The 13452-nt window shown below is 36.8% G+C and overlaps 6 protein-coding genes across 6 annotated transcripts; 1 reads left to right on the forward strand and 5 right to left on the reverse strand.

The window, feature by feature from the left end:
- Positions 1–606: 606 nt before the first annotated feature.
- BDF20DRAFT_832187 (C2 domain-containing protein) lies at positions 607–1173 on the forward strand (the record flags this gene model as incomplete). The annotated part of the gene is made up of 1 exon (XM_053078518.1): positions 607–1173. One exon carries the CDS (start codon positions 607–609, stop codon positions 1171–1173), a length of 567 nt encoding a protein of 188 aa, XP_052938603.1.
- Positions 1174–1921: 748 nt separating this feature from the next.
- BDF20DRAFT_849016 (general substrate transporter) lies at positions 1922–3856 on the reverse strand. Its single transcript, XM_053079886.1, has 2 exons — positions 3579–3856; positions 1922–3483 (listed from the first exon to the last, which is right to left on the reverse strand). The coding sequence occupies exons 1-2, from the start codon at positions 3785–3787 to the stop codon at positions 2175–2177; spliced, it is 1518 nt and encodes a 505-aa protein (XP_052938604.1). The 5' UTR covers positions 3788–3856; the 3' UTR covers positions 1922–2174.
- A 2128-nt stretch (positions 3857–5984) lies between these two features.
- BDF20DRAFT_849022 (uncharacterized protein) lies at positions 5985–7101 on the reverse strand. Its single transcript, XM_053079887.1, has 5 exons — positions 7080–7101; positions 6794–6951; positions 6574–6710; positions 6340–6496; positions 5985–6260 (listed from the first exon to the last, which is right to left on the reverse strand). The coding sequence occupies exons 2-5, from the start codon at positions 6901–6903 to the stop codon at positions 6038–6040; spliced, it is 627 nt and encodes a 208-aa protein (XP_052938605.1). The 5' UTR covers positions 6904–6951; positions 7080–7101; the 3' UTR covers positions 5985–6037.
- Positions 6863–8005, reverse strand: BDF20DRAFT_252704 (uncharacterized protein). The gene is made up of 5 exons (XM_053075005.1): positions 7699–8005; positions 7523–7609; positions 7342–7421; positions 7047–7250; positions 6863–6951 (listed from the first exon to the last, which is right to left on the reverse strand). The coding sequence occupies exons 1-5, from the start codon at positions 7933–7935 to the stop codon at positions 6930–6932; spliced, it is 630 nt and encodes a 209-aa protein (XP_052938606.1). The 5' UTR covers positions 7936–8005; the 3' UTR covers positions 6863–6929.
- Positions 8006–8225: 220 nt separating this feature from the next.
- Positions 8226–10458, reverse strand: BDF20DRAFT_813816 (major facilitator superfamily domain-containing protein; the record flags this gene model as incomplete). The annotated part of the gene is made up of 9 exons (XM_053076914.1): positions 8226–8368; positions 8524–8607; positions 8695–8742; positions 8839–9024; positions 9104–9576; positions 9667–9818; positions 9884–9934; positions 10029–10056; positions 10157–10458. The coding sequence occupies 9 exons, from the start codon at positions 10456–10458 to the stop codon at positions 8226–8228; spliced, it is 1467 nt and encodes a 488-aa protein (XP_052938607.1).
- A 1656-nt stretch (positions 10459–12114) lies between these two features.
- On the reverse strand, positions 12115–13027 carry BDF20DRAFT_984747 (uncharacterized protein; the record flags this gene model as incomplete). Its single annotated transcript, XM_053085180.1, has 1 exon — positions 12115–13027. One exon carries the CDS (start codon positions 13025–13027, stop codon positions 12578–12580), a length of 450 nt encoding a protein of 149 aa, XP_052938608.1. The 3' UTR covers positions 12115–12577.
- Positions 13028–13452: the final 425 nt, after the last annotated feature.

Genomic DNA, 13452 nt, shown 5'->3' on the forward strand with positions numbered 1-13452 from the left:
AGACATTTTGTGTAGTGTTGTAGATTGAACATTTTTCACAATCCAACAGAGAATACAGGTCCCTTAATTCCTCAAACAACAAACAAGTTAAATTACATTTTGCCATGTGGAACAAAGTATCCATATTTTTGAAGCTGAGCTTTTTTATTTTATTTTTTGTGCTTCATTTGGAACCTTCATTAAATAGAAGACGGGTTTCTTTTTTTTGACGTACAATACGTAAGGCAGATGGACCGAGAATACGAGTGACATAAGAAGCGAAAAAAAAAAAGAAATTTCCCCCAAAGGCATATAACTTGTATAATCACACTATAACATATTAGGCTTTTTCACTTTCTTAAAATATACAAGTGGGTTCATATGTCTTTATTTAATAAACGAAAAAGATAAACGATATTTTTGTTGGCAAATTGATATCGGCATTGTAATTATATAGTTCATTTTTTTTCTTTACAGAAATAGAGAAGGTTGGCGTTGTGGCAGCAGTTCAACATCTTAAACTCTATATAAATAGGACTCTTGAGCTCCACCTCTGCCCCAAATTTCTTTTTTCCGCTTTCTTCTTTTCTTCCAACTTTATCACTTGAAGCATATTAATTCACCAACATGAGTCTCTCCATTCACGTTATCGCTGCCGCCGGTTTGAAGGATGTCGAAACTATGGGTAAACAAGACCCTTATGTTCAATGCTCTTTGGATTTTAATAACAAGGAAGCCTACTTGAAGACCTCTACGAAGAAGAATGCTGGTCAGGAAGCTACCTGGAACGAAGCTTTCTCCGTCGCCTACAACGGAGAATCTGACCTCTACGTCGAAATTCTTGATGAGGAACACGCCGTCGACGAAGTGATTGCTTTCGCTGCTATTCCCCTCGACCAAGTCCACAATGCTCCCGGCGGTAAGTTGAACGGTATCTTTGACGTGTACAACACTAAGGGTGATGCTGCTGGTAAGATCCACTTGCAACTCTCTACTCAAGGTACTGGCAGCTTTGATGATAAGCCTGTCGATGCTAGAAGCTATGTTAACGACGAACACAAGGCCCACATGAAGTCTACTAACAGAAAGGCCGCCGCTGTCTCTGCTGGTGGCACTGTCCTCGGTGCTGGTCTTGCTATTGCTGCTGGTTTGCTTGGTCAAAGACTCCAACAGAAGAATGCTGAACAACAATAGAGCATGATATTATCATCTTGAATCACCAGGATTTATCCTATGATTTTGTATACCAAGGCATTTTACACATGATTATAAAACAAACAAAGAAAAAGTAGTAGAAGTTAACCAAATGGAAGAGGGAGGCAACTTGGCATATTATGCCTTACCCAACATTCATCAACGCTAACAAATAAAATTTGCAAACTAAGCTTTTTTGTATTGTATCACAAAAGTAAAAATTGATCGCCATAGTGCCACAACTATCTGCGTTCTTTGCTACATATCATGAATCGATAGGTCGATGATTGATTTTGAAATTGCTAGGAAAGTAAATGACGTCAGTAATATCAGTGATAGAATGCTTAGGTGATGATTGAGTAACTGTTATAAGTCGATGCTCATGACTTCAATGTCTATATTACTCTTTAGTTAAGCAGAAAGATCATTTTACTATGTAATCTTTGATGGGAGATTCATTATTGAGGCCGCGTCTGTTAGTTACTAATTTCAGGTTCAGATGCTTGATGTGATTATTATACTTGGGCCTGTATCTTATTATATGTTGTACATAGTCTATATTAGATGCAATATAGATAGACCGTGGTAGATTGTATTCTCTTCCTGGATGTACGTAGTGGAGTATTGTAGTTGTTATCTCACCCAACACATCAAAATACATTCTAAAAAGGCACTGTTTTAATGTTCTATCTGAAATAATGATATAGAGAAAACTAGAATACATGAAAGAGCTAATAGTGTTGGTTTTCATAAAAAAAAAAGTCTATATATCTATTTATTATTGGGAAAAAAAAGAAAAATAATATACAATAACTTAATCAAAAAGCAACAGAATAAATTTACATATGCAAAATGCAAAAATGATATAATGATAATAATACATAGGTGGTAAATGGCAGAAGGGGAATGGATATGTTTCCCAGAAACAGATGGTTAATATAACAAAATCTAATATACAATGGAAGGATTAAAAAAGAAGCAAAAAGTGACATAAAGACACTTTACTTGCGGCGACGGAGGGTAGCGGGGTCGACATCGGCCCAGCCAACTTCACGACCAATTTGTTCAATAGACTTTTGCTTGGTTTCAGGAACGAAGATGAGAATGAAAGTGGTGACGATGGCAGAAATACCGGTGAAAATCAAGAAAACGTAAGGACCGAGGGCGGATTGAAGAGCGGGGAAAATGAGACCGATAATAAAGTTACAGAGCCAGTTAACGGCCAAAGCCATGGAGGCAGAAGCGTTAATAGCATAGGTAGGGTAGACTTCGGAATTGATAATGAAAGGAATGACACCAAGACCAATGGCATAGGAGGCCACAAAGAGATAAATAGAAACAACTTGAAGAGCTGAGATATTGAATCTTAACCCGACCATCATAAGAACAGAAAAGATAGTCATACCGTAACCGGAGATGACCATCAAGATTTTACGACCCAAACGATCGACTAAACCGAGAGCAATGATAGTCAAGACGACGTTAAGACCACCAACACCGATAGTAACGTATTTGGCAACGTCACCGAAAGAGTTTTCAAAGATACTGGTAGAGTAGTACATGACAGCGTTGATACCGGTCAATTGGGAAGAAGCGTGAACGACAAGCATTTTCAAAGTGATGATGGCCAAAGGACGGCTACGGAAAATTTCAATGACAGAAAGAGCTTCTTCACTATTACCAGCGCCATTAGATTTTTCAACAGCACCGACATTATCAAAACTGTCCTTGTCACCATATTCGTTGTTAGGAGCCTTTCCAACAGAATCGTCACCTCCAGTAAGAGACAAAAGCATTTCAGAGAATTCTTCTTGAACATCACCCTTGCGAAGACGCATCAATTGGACACGAGCTTCATCAATACGGTTACGGGAGATCAACCAACGAGGAGATCTGGCGCACATGGGCAAACAGATCATCTGGATGATAGAAGGCACGACAGTAATGACAACGACGATACGCCAGCCGACGGCAGAACTGAGACCGAGACCAATCAATTCAATAATGAGAATACCGATGGTCAAGAAAAGTTGAAGCATGGAACCAAGAGCACCACGGTACTTTGATGGAGAGATTTCAGAGATGTAAGTAGAAATAACGACTGTCATGAAACCACTGCCAATACCAGTGAACAAACGACCCACGGCAAATTGACCAGGCTCAGTAGAAGTAGAGAGCAAAATAGCGCCGACGAAGAAAGTAATATTAATGAGAAGCATAGAGTCACGACGACCAAACTTTTGAGACAACCAGCCAGAGGCCAAAGCACCTAAAAGACCACCGACAGCAAACATACCAGTGGCGGCACCGCTGTGATAAAAAAAAAAAAATTGTCAATATCAACATGTTCTGTTCCACAAACAAACAAACGGCGGGATAGTGCAGAAAAGACTGAATTAACTTACTTGATCCAATCTGTCATAGGAATACATTGAGGTAAAGGTGAATGAGGATAGTATGTAACAGTACCGAAAGGAACACCAGGACAGTGAGTGAGAACTGAACCAGGGATGTTTAATGCTGAAGTGTTGACACCGTTATTGAATGCACCAAGAGCTGCGATGGCTGCACAAAAAACAACAAAGAAACGTAGTCCACTATCTCGTGAATCCATTTTTGTTTCTGTGTAGGATTAATAAATAAAAGTTGACGGGAAAAAACCTTAAAGAGTTGGGAAATTTCTTCCCGTCCTTTTATAATGAAAAAAAGAAAAAGGGCTCTTCTGCGCACAAAGCTCAGCTTCAATTCAAATTTAACCACCGAAAAAAAGTTAGTCCGTTTCACAGGAAACAGCCCTTTGTTATCGGCATTTGTCCAAATACGAAAAACTTTTCTGCAAACTATGGAATAACATGTTGTCATTTTTTTGATTTCTTGCATCTACTGTTGAGCAGTAGAAAGTAATATTTACAAGTGCATCTTTTTAGCATGATGAAACGATAATCGACTGTATCTGAATATGTAGACCGAAAATTTTTTTAGGAGGATCACCATTCATCAGGCATCATTAAAAAAAACCACTTACTAAAGGTTTTTTATGTTTCAAAGTTTTAATGAGTTTTTTGAAGTCAGTGAAGAGAGAGCTTCAGTTAGCAGCGTGTTCATTCAAAACATTGAAAAAAAAAATCCAAAGAGTTTTTCCAACCAATCAGACAAGAGAATTTCGACAAAGATATGCCCAAAGTTAGTCAAAATGCACAAAAAAGTAACTCAAACCTTAGAATTTTATTTGTTCTTTTGGGAACAACTTTTGGTAAATTTATTGAGCCGCGCAACATACAACATCACTTCACTTGCATGCTGTTGCTGTTGTTTTGTTTGTTAAGAGCACACTTACATTATGTACGCACACATAGCCACCCAATTGCAGATACCATATTTGTCATGACTAAGTCATAACAAAGATGGCTTGAAGGGATCGAATATCTTTTATCCATTGCGCAAAACCTACAATATCTATTTGCCATTCTTGAAAATATGAATTGTCTTCCCCACTTCTCTCAATTTTGAATCGAGAGTGCCTCATTGCAATATCAGTGAATATTTCACGGGGCATTTTGCGCAATAGTCACTCGTCGGAAGCTGACTAAGTTCACTCCGGTCGAACGCAATCCTTTGTTCGGTTTATGCCAACATCATACGAGATAGAACTCCAAATACCTTTAACAAAAGCATTTCACATACTTCTTTACTTCAACTTGTCGTTAACCTATACAAGGCTCCAACAGCAGTCGGCAATTCTCTTAGTGTCCATCCATGACAATGTACTTTTTTAACAGAAGCTGACAGAAACGAAAAACAGCTGCTGACAGTTCAAAAAGGCATCTGACCTCAAATTTGCTTAGTGGTCAATAGTTGAGACATTTATAACAAAAATAGTAACAAGAAACTATGTGAAAAAAGAGCTAATGAAGTTTTACTCAAAAAAATTGCAGGTAGATAGCAGAAATCCCTTTTTGATTTAAGGGGTAAGCAAACTTTCAAAAGATGGAGTAAGTGGTCAATTATACAGGGTAAAACGCGCCACGTAATTAGTTTTACTTGAAATAACCCCCAGCCAACGACGAAAGCACATAAACGGGAAATCTGCCTTCAATCTTTTATTTGCTTCAGAAACCAAGATTTCCAAGCACTGGGAAAATGACGGAAAAAAGAGCCTCATCCATGCGGGAAAGATAAAACATTCTAAACAAATCCTCTTGATTACTAGAATAGTAAAAGGTGGGGTTGGGATCACACCAACCTGCCTTTTCCAAATGTCTGAAGAAAAACACATGTAATTAAGATGTTTGGCAGAATTTCAATCTGATTAGCAGTAAGTCAAACTGAAACGATGTAAATCATAGGCAATTTGGTTATTTTTGTTACTCTGTATGATAAAAAGATACATTGACATTTTAACCATCCTATAAGAGCATTTGATTGGATGGGTAGCATTAGAACGTTTCACAAGAATTCAAATTGTTCCTATTAGGCACAGATTTTAATATTTTAGCCGTTAGTAAACAATTTTATTTCTTTATATCGACAATTTTGAATATCATTATGCTGGGAGTTACCAAAAGAATGGTTATTGTTGTAAATAGATGAAAAATTTGACAAATATTGAAACGAGGCCAAAGAAGTGTTTCTGTAGAAATTTCAGCAAACTATCATGACGTAATGATGGACAGAACAAGAAATTTGCGCACCACCACTACCAGCAGTTATAACTGGACAAAAAACAAAACAAATTGTAACACTTTGTAGATGATTGAACAGGAAGGCTACAAGTCGTTTCATTTAGATTTTCGTTGTAGATTTAAAGATGAATAAAAGTGGAGGTATCTTTATAATAAAAATAGAAAGAGCAAAATGCAAACAATTAACCAAAAATAGGATGGTCTTTAATCTTTTCAAAGAGTTGCAAGCTGGAGTCCATTGACGGCTCCTTTCGAACAGAATGTAATTCATAATTCTCCATCAACGTCTCTAATTCGCTTGCTAACTTTTGAGCTACGACTTTCTTCTTCGCCTTCAGTTTTGCCATGTTCAATCGAAGTAAATGATAGACTCTTTTCTCTTCGTATAATTCGTGTGTCTCTTCACTGTTAAAAACGATATAGAAGATGTTAAAACACTTATTTCCTAACAAGGTAAAACAATACTCTTCCTCAATTTACTTACTCTAACAAGTATTCAAATAATGATTTCCGTAACTCTTTCAAGAGCCACACGTCAAATACATAATGCTCCAATCGACGGATGAAAACTGAAAATAAATGCTTGATCCGTTTTCCAAACTTTTCTTGATCTTCCGTATTCGAATTTTCCATTGCAGTCACTTCAAGTCAAAACAAAAGATTTGCATATAAGTCTAACAGCCAATACTGTACAGAATCATTCCTCATATTCACTTACCGAATCGACGGCAGGTATACCGAGCATATTTTTGGAAGTTTTCATCGGCTTCCATGGTGGGTATCTTTTCATTGAAAAACAAAATGTAAGGTTTACTGCTGTAGTATCGATCATTTTCATTTATTTTCATCATATATCTATACAAAAGCATTTCTTTAGTTGGTATAATCGATTCCACATACTTCGTCACAAAAATCCATAACAATAATGAGGTTCTTACGAAACAAAGCGTAGATCAATATCCTCTTCCTCAAACAATTTTAAAGATTCTACAATAATATGCTTTTTCCCCCAGCTATCCCCAGTTGCATCAAGGAGCTGATTTAACATTTTTCAAACAATCAAGTAAGCAGCCTTTAGATCTCTTTTTCATCCCTCCTGAGAGTTTACAAAAAAAAAAAAAAAAAACTACCTTCAGATACATGTCTAGAATTTCGACGTCTGTTCTAAATGCCTGGTTTGCTATCTCTAACCGATGCGCTGTCGCTTTCGTTAGTCTTTCATACTCTAAATCTTGTTTACTGTCCTCATCCATAGACTCATCATCCTCAGAAGCTTCATCCTTAAGTGTGTCTCTGTCCACTTTCTGTTGATGTATCACTGACCATTGCCGAAATGAAGATATAGCCAGCTTGCGCCAAACTACGGGTTTATTGTATAATGGCCTTGTATACACCCTATAGTGGAAAAAACATGAGGTTTTAGTTTAACAATTCTTATTGATCGGTTTCACGATATTCAGAGATTCCAGTCTCAACCTTTACTTACAGTTGCATTTCATCTATAGCTGTCGTCCAATCCTCTTCAGCCATCAACCGATCAATATATACATTGAAAATTTTAAATTGCTAAAAAAGTTCAGCGTACAATTGAAAGCACATAGAAGCCAAACGATTAAGTATATAGGCCAATGCATATTTCGTTTCAAAATCAAGAATGCACTACATACCAAAGAAGGTGGAGCATTAATATGAACAGCTTTCAAATATTCTGTTAACCGTTCAGGTGAAGTTTTAGCAAGTATTTCAGCACCTAACTACAAAATTGACACCAATAGATTAGTTATTAGAAAGAGTTTCATCATGTAGAAGTATTTCCAACAAATCGATCTTCTACTATCTCTACCTTCCAAGTATTAGGAATGGCAAATCTCGCAGTTCTCAGGAGCTCAAGAAACAGCACTTTTGCATCGTTGTAGTTGTGATTGATCATTAGCGATTTCAGTTTATCCATAACAAGTAACTCTATATCTTCAAGATCATCATCCTTCTTTCTAACTACGTGACGACCCAGCTTTGTCTGATGCTTTCTGCCTTTCGTTCCTTTGTATTTTTTGACAATCTTATTTGACTGAGAAGCCATGGTGCGTTAACAATAAACAGAAAAAAAAAAGGCAGTAGTAAGAAAACATACAAAAATTTTTGATGCGATCATAAAAAAAAAGTGCATAATGGTGGTTTTATTTTTGCTAAGGTGACTAAAAATAAGAAATCTACGCTTCTGAGAAAGAAATATGTATACATGTTGCAAGTTTGATTATATCATATTTAGATTAAGTTAGTAGAAGAATCTGAATGTGTCCTATATAAGAGCAGTGAAGATATCATTACCACAAATGTCAGTTAAAAAAATAGAAGGAAACTAAGGTTTCTTTAAGCTATGCAACAACAAAGACATACCTTCTCAGTGGGATCACTATCTCTCCTACAATTTTCTTTGTATAATATATAGCCTGTTAAGCCAGATAAAGAAGCGGACACAAGTGAAGTAACCAAGTTAAAGATCATCCCAAAAGCTAAGTAGTTGAGATAATTGAACGTGGGTCATGTAAGAACATAGAAAGATCATAACAAAAACAAGGACAATACTAAGGAAGTGCCAGTACTTTACCATATTTTGGTGCATCATCTTGCCGAAAAAGATACGCGGCAACAATACTCCCCATATTACCTATCATAAGAACTGCAGCCACAGCAACAGCCCTGACTGTCAAGTCTGGATAATTGATGGCTGACCATCCAATAGCGGCAGCAGCTGTAAGAAATTACGCAATTAACTTTAAGCATACCCAACATTACAATTCTGTCCCATCGTCAAAAATGTAGTATAAATAAAACATACCTTGCAAACCCATTCCGATAGGAATTAGGAACAGAGTAGTATATAAGGCTACAATCAACGATCATCATACATTGTTGTTAACATTAAAAATCAAAAGATACACGCCGGAGCATACGGAGACAGAACGCTCAAACAATAACTTACCCCACTTGTTTGTGAAAATTAACAGACTCGAATAACCCATAGCAATGATAATGGAACCAGCTGCCAGCAGAGGAGACCGGAAATTGAAGCGACTTGCCAAATACCCACCTAAAAGAACACTTAATGTAGCAACACCGAAAGGCGGAGCTGTCAACAATTGAGCCGTTGTGGAAGTAAAACCAAAACCTATCATGTACAAAAAAAAAAACGCTACTGTGAATACAATTGATCGTTCCTACACCTCCACCCGTGAATTACTACTTACTACCAATGAGAATAGGCGCAAAGACAGTAATACTCATGACATTGATATGATTGAACAAAAATACAAATGAAAATGCCCATGTTTTCCAATCCAAAAAGACAGTTTTGAAAGTCTCTATGGTGATGGGCTTTCTGCCAGTGTCCGCATTCTGGTGCAGCGCTATACGTTGCGATTGTAAATCCTTTTGCTCCAAGGTCAACCATTTGACATTCTGCAAGTCGTCAAACAAATAGAAAAAGGAGACAATAGCGAGTACAACAGTAGGGACACCTTCTACAATGAAAAGATATTGCCAACCATGAAGTCCATTTTTACCATCCAGGTAAGACGTAGCGTAAGTGAGAGGACCGGAACACAGACCAGAAAGAGTAGCCATGGTAAGCAAGATGCCGACACGAAAACTGAATTCTTTGGGTTTGTAAACCTTGGAGAGAATGTACATAATGCCAGGTATATATCCAGCTTCTGCCGCTCTATTATTTCACGTTTTTTTGAGGAGAAACAATTGGGTAAATTTAACTTTTACTTGAGCTCGTACTTATCACACAATTGGTCTTTTCTACCCTAAAATTAATCTTGCAATCATGAGTCCAGTAAAGTTGGTGCAGAATGCTGTAAGCACAGTCGAAATGCCCCAAACGAGCATAATAAATGACAGCCAATATCTCGCGCTTGTTTTCTTTAGTATGCAATTTGAAGGTATTTCGAACAGAATCTACGGCCAATGCTCGTTTAGTCGGAAAGGTATTGTGTATTTTTTGTGCAAATTCTAAACTTTACATAAGTTATAAAAAAAGCTGAAATAGCTGCGCTAAGTTGAGTCGCTGTCATCTATTATACGTGTTGTAAAGGGACAGGTGAGATCAGTTTTACATGTAAACTGAGCAAGAACAATAAAAAAGGAAAAACCGCACCGGCTACTAACCCCTAGATCTGCTTGTAAACCAGCCAAGCTGATATGTTCATTTATAGGTTACAACAACCAAATAATGTTAACTGGAAATATTAAAAAGTTTTGCAAATGCAAAAAATAGCCTTGAATCTGAATCTTACGTTGCATTACCGATATTGGCTCTATCCAAGTAATCAGAAAAATAGAATAAGCAGAATAAAGGCATAATATGTAGATCCAGCTTGCGAACTAGTTTTTTTTCATCTTCAGCGTTTATGATCCCACTGTTACTTTCTTCGTCCTTAGTCAATGATGACAATCTGTTATCATCTAAGAAGAATTTTTCATTATCAAATTGGCTAACATTATCAAGTGTGGATGGAGGATGAACATGACGACTATTCTCTAGAGGAACATAGGAAAATCCCGAATCTGCGTCTGTGCCAGTATCAAATTTTGGCATTGATGTTGCAAATAAAGTTGGTGTCGCTGTGGTTCCTGTTGCCGAAGAAATTATACTCTCTGGTTGTTTCTCTTCAGAGTCGATGTACTTGGTTGATTCACTATCAAATGATGCATTGGAAGACAATAATTCTCTTTTCATTATAGTTGAAGTATGTATGAATGTGCTTAATGCAGAAAGGGTTTAAGAAGGGTTGAATAGAAAAATATTTGCGTTTATATACAAGTCGTTTTAGTCTTTTCGATATACTCCTTATTGCAGAATGTACAAACCTTGGACAAGTAGACTATTATTATTGTTATTAAACTCTGCCGCTCCCCGTCTCCGAATTTTTCTTGGAATACACCCATATTTGCAGACATATTCACAAATGTACAAATATAACTAATTTTTCTCCTATTAGATACGGTTTAGACTTCCACTTAAAGAACAAACAATAATAACGGAGCCACTAATTTTACAATCTTTCAAGGTTCCATGAATAGCAAACAGGTAGAAAATTATAAACCTGGCATGGACATATGTAAATAGTCTATATGAATTGAGGGTTTCTTCCTTTGATTTCATTTTTTCTTTCTTCAAAAAAAGTGTTATTCTTTCGCAGATCTTTTCAAACGTTCATCTTCTCGTATCCGTGGTTATCATGACCTCCTTGTTATTGCTTCGATTTCTTTGTTCGGTTAAATAGGCACCGATTTTACCGGTTGATTTATCAAACAAAGTAGTCTAGGAAGGCATTATACAACTTTCGCCAGACTCTGTTCTCCATATCATTCGAGGTCACTTTTTCTCCTCAAATGGTACTCTTACTGAAGATTTTATTTACTGCTTGCTTAGGAAATATTCGCTTCATTTAGCTTAGATTGCCATGAGATAGCCAGTTTTTTTCACGTTGAGTTTATCAGCATCCATTGTACAAGAATCAAAATACTTCTTCACCGCAAAGGACGTATATATTTTTATTACGCTCTTTTGTCGTGAATATTCAACACCAAATAGCTTAAAATTGAGTTTTTGCATTCTCTGTGCTAGTTGACAATGTACCCTACTGTTGACGGATAGTCCGTAAGGTACTGTAATCGACTGACCATTTTAGAGTATTGATTTCGCTGATTCCAGCCGGATTTATATAGTTAGCAGAATTGAAAGGCAATTGATATAATCTTTTGATTTAGTTATTTCGTAGTGATATAGAAACCTAAGGCAACCAATCTAAGAGTCATTAAGCTTTTTTAATAATGTGTAATATCTGAGCATCTCAGCAATCATCTCCAACATTTTGCTATGACTTTCCCTCCACGAGAGATGGGCTAGTTAGATTCCCTTAACCTATTTTTTACTCAGTATCGTCCTTTTTAACTTTATTTTCAATATGGATCAACGGCTTCAGACGGCCTTTTCCAGATAAGAACATGTGTTACATAAAAGTAGGAGGAATGAGCGAACGTTTCGATATTTGTGATTCGAAGGAGTTGGAACGGATTACTTTTGCAGTTTCCAGGCAATCGCCAATTATTCGATATGTCAAACTACTTTTACTTATCTTTTCTTGGCTTATGAGTAGTTGTAACTCATAATTTCAGGCAAGTACCGATGCAAACGCGCTTGAAACTCTATAACGAACTTGGGGTTAGAGCAGAGCTTTATATTTTTCCAGCCTGAAATAATATACTTTGTAAGGATGCAACTTGTTGCTTGATGGCGAAAAGCTACCGATTTTCAGAAAGAAACTAAAATAACTTTTCAGTGTCGATACAAAGCATGTTCGAGAGACATTGCAAATCTTGAACATCATGTCTGCCTTTCTAAACTTTAGCATAGTCTTCTATAAGACGTGCAGTTACTTCTTCTTTGAGTATTTCAGAACCTGTCTGGAACCCTTACCCACAGTAGTATTCCGAACAGACAGAAGGTTGCTTACAACGATAAGGGGTGGATCGATGCCTGGCGCTTATGAGCAACTTTAATTTATCCCAGTATCATTTTTCAGACCTCTACATTTATATTGAGTTCATTCGTAACGCTTAACTCGGATTGCTTGAAGAGTGGAAAAACTGAAAGATCCTACTGTTTCAACTCATAGGATTTACAGCTTACTACTCTAATGTTTGACTCCCCTTCATAGAATCTTGTAGGAAAGCAAAGATAAAGCCTTAAGAGTAAGTGCTATCGTGAAACTCAAAATATCTACACATTCCAGATAAGATTGGCTGGGTAGTGTATAACGCCTGACTGCCAACCGCCCTTTGGTGTTGGAACAACTGTACACTCGCTGTCTAATGCGGGGATGGAAAAGGTGACCGTCAACTCGTGAAAAAATTTTTTCAAATTTTTCTTTGACATGGTTAAAAAGGCCTTTGAGAAAAAATCTTTTGTTGTTTTTCTTCTTTTTCTCTATGCTATAATGAATAAAGAAGGTTAGTATCACTGGCATATCAATTTTGGAGAACATAGAATGGGAAGGAAAGTGACAGGGAATTGCAGAGAAGAGAACATCAGTATTTGATACTTCGGAAGGGTTCATGACGATTGAAACTTGATTAAAATGGAATTCCTCGTATCTGAGCATTTCATACGAAACTGTCTCTTTCTTTTCTTCTTATGGCTGAACGCTTAAAGAATCGTTACTTACATATCTTAACTTCAAATAGTTTGCTTTCTGTACGTGTACCAAGTAATGCCTCTCTTTCTGCCTTGACAGGTTCGCTCGTTCTTCTTCAATTGTCTCTGTTACCATCAAAATTGTCGTTGAAATGTAAGTTCACCGCAACCTTTTTTTTCTTTTTTGTTCATCTTGAATAAAAGGAAGATGACGAACTATATCCTTCTAAATCTGAAAATCAATGAAAGATTGGATTTACACATGCACCACCATCTGATTCTTTTTATTCATATTGATATCGATCTCTCAAACGCGTATCATATTAATCTTTTTTTTCAATTTTATTAGATGCTTGAACTTTGCAATGAAAAAGAAAGAGGTTGTGCTGGTCA

This window comes from Mycotypha africana (genome assembly GCF_025528875.1).
Source record: "Mycotypha africana strain NRRL 2978 chromosome Unknown BDF20scaffold_2, whole genome shotgun sequence".
NCBI classification, from domain to species: domain Eukaryota; kingdom Fungi; phylum Mucoromycota; class Mucoromycetes; order Mucorales; family Mycotyphaceae; genus Mycotypha; species Mycotypha africana.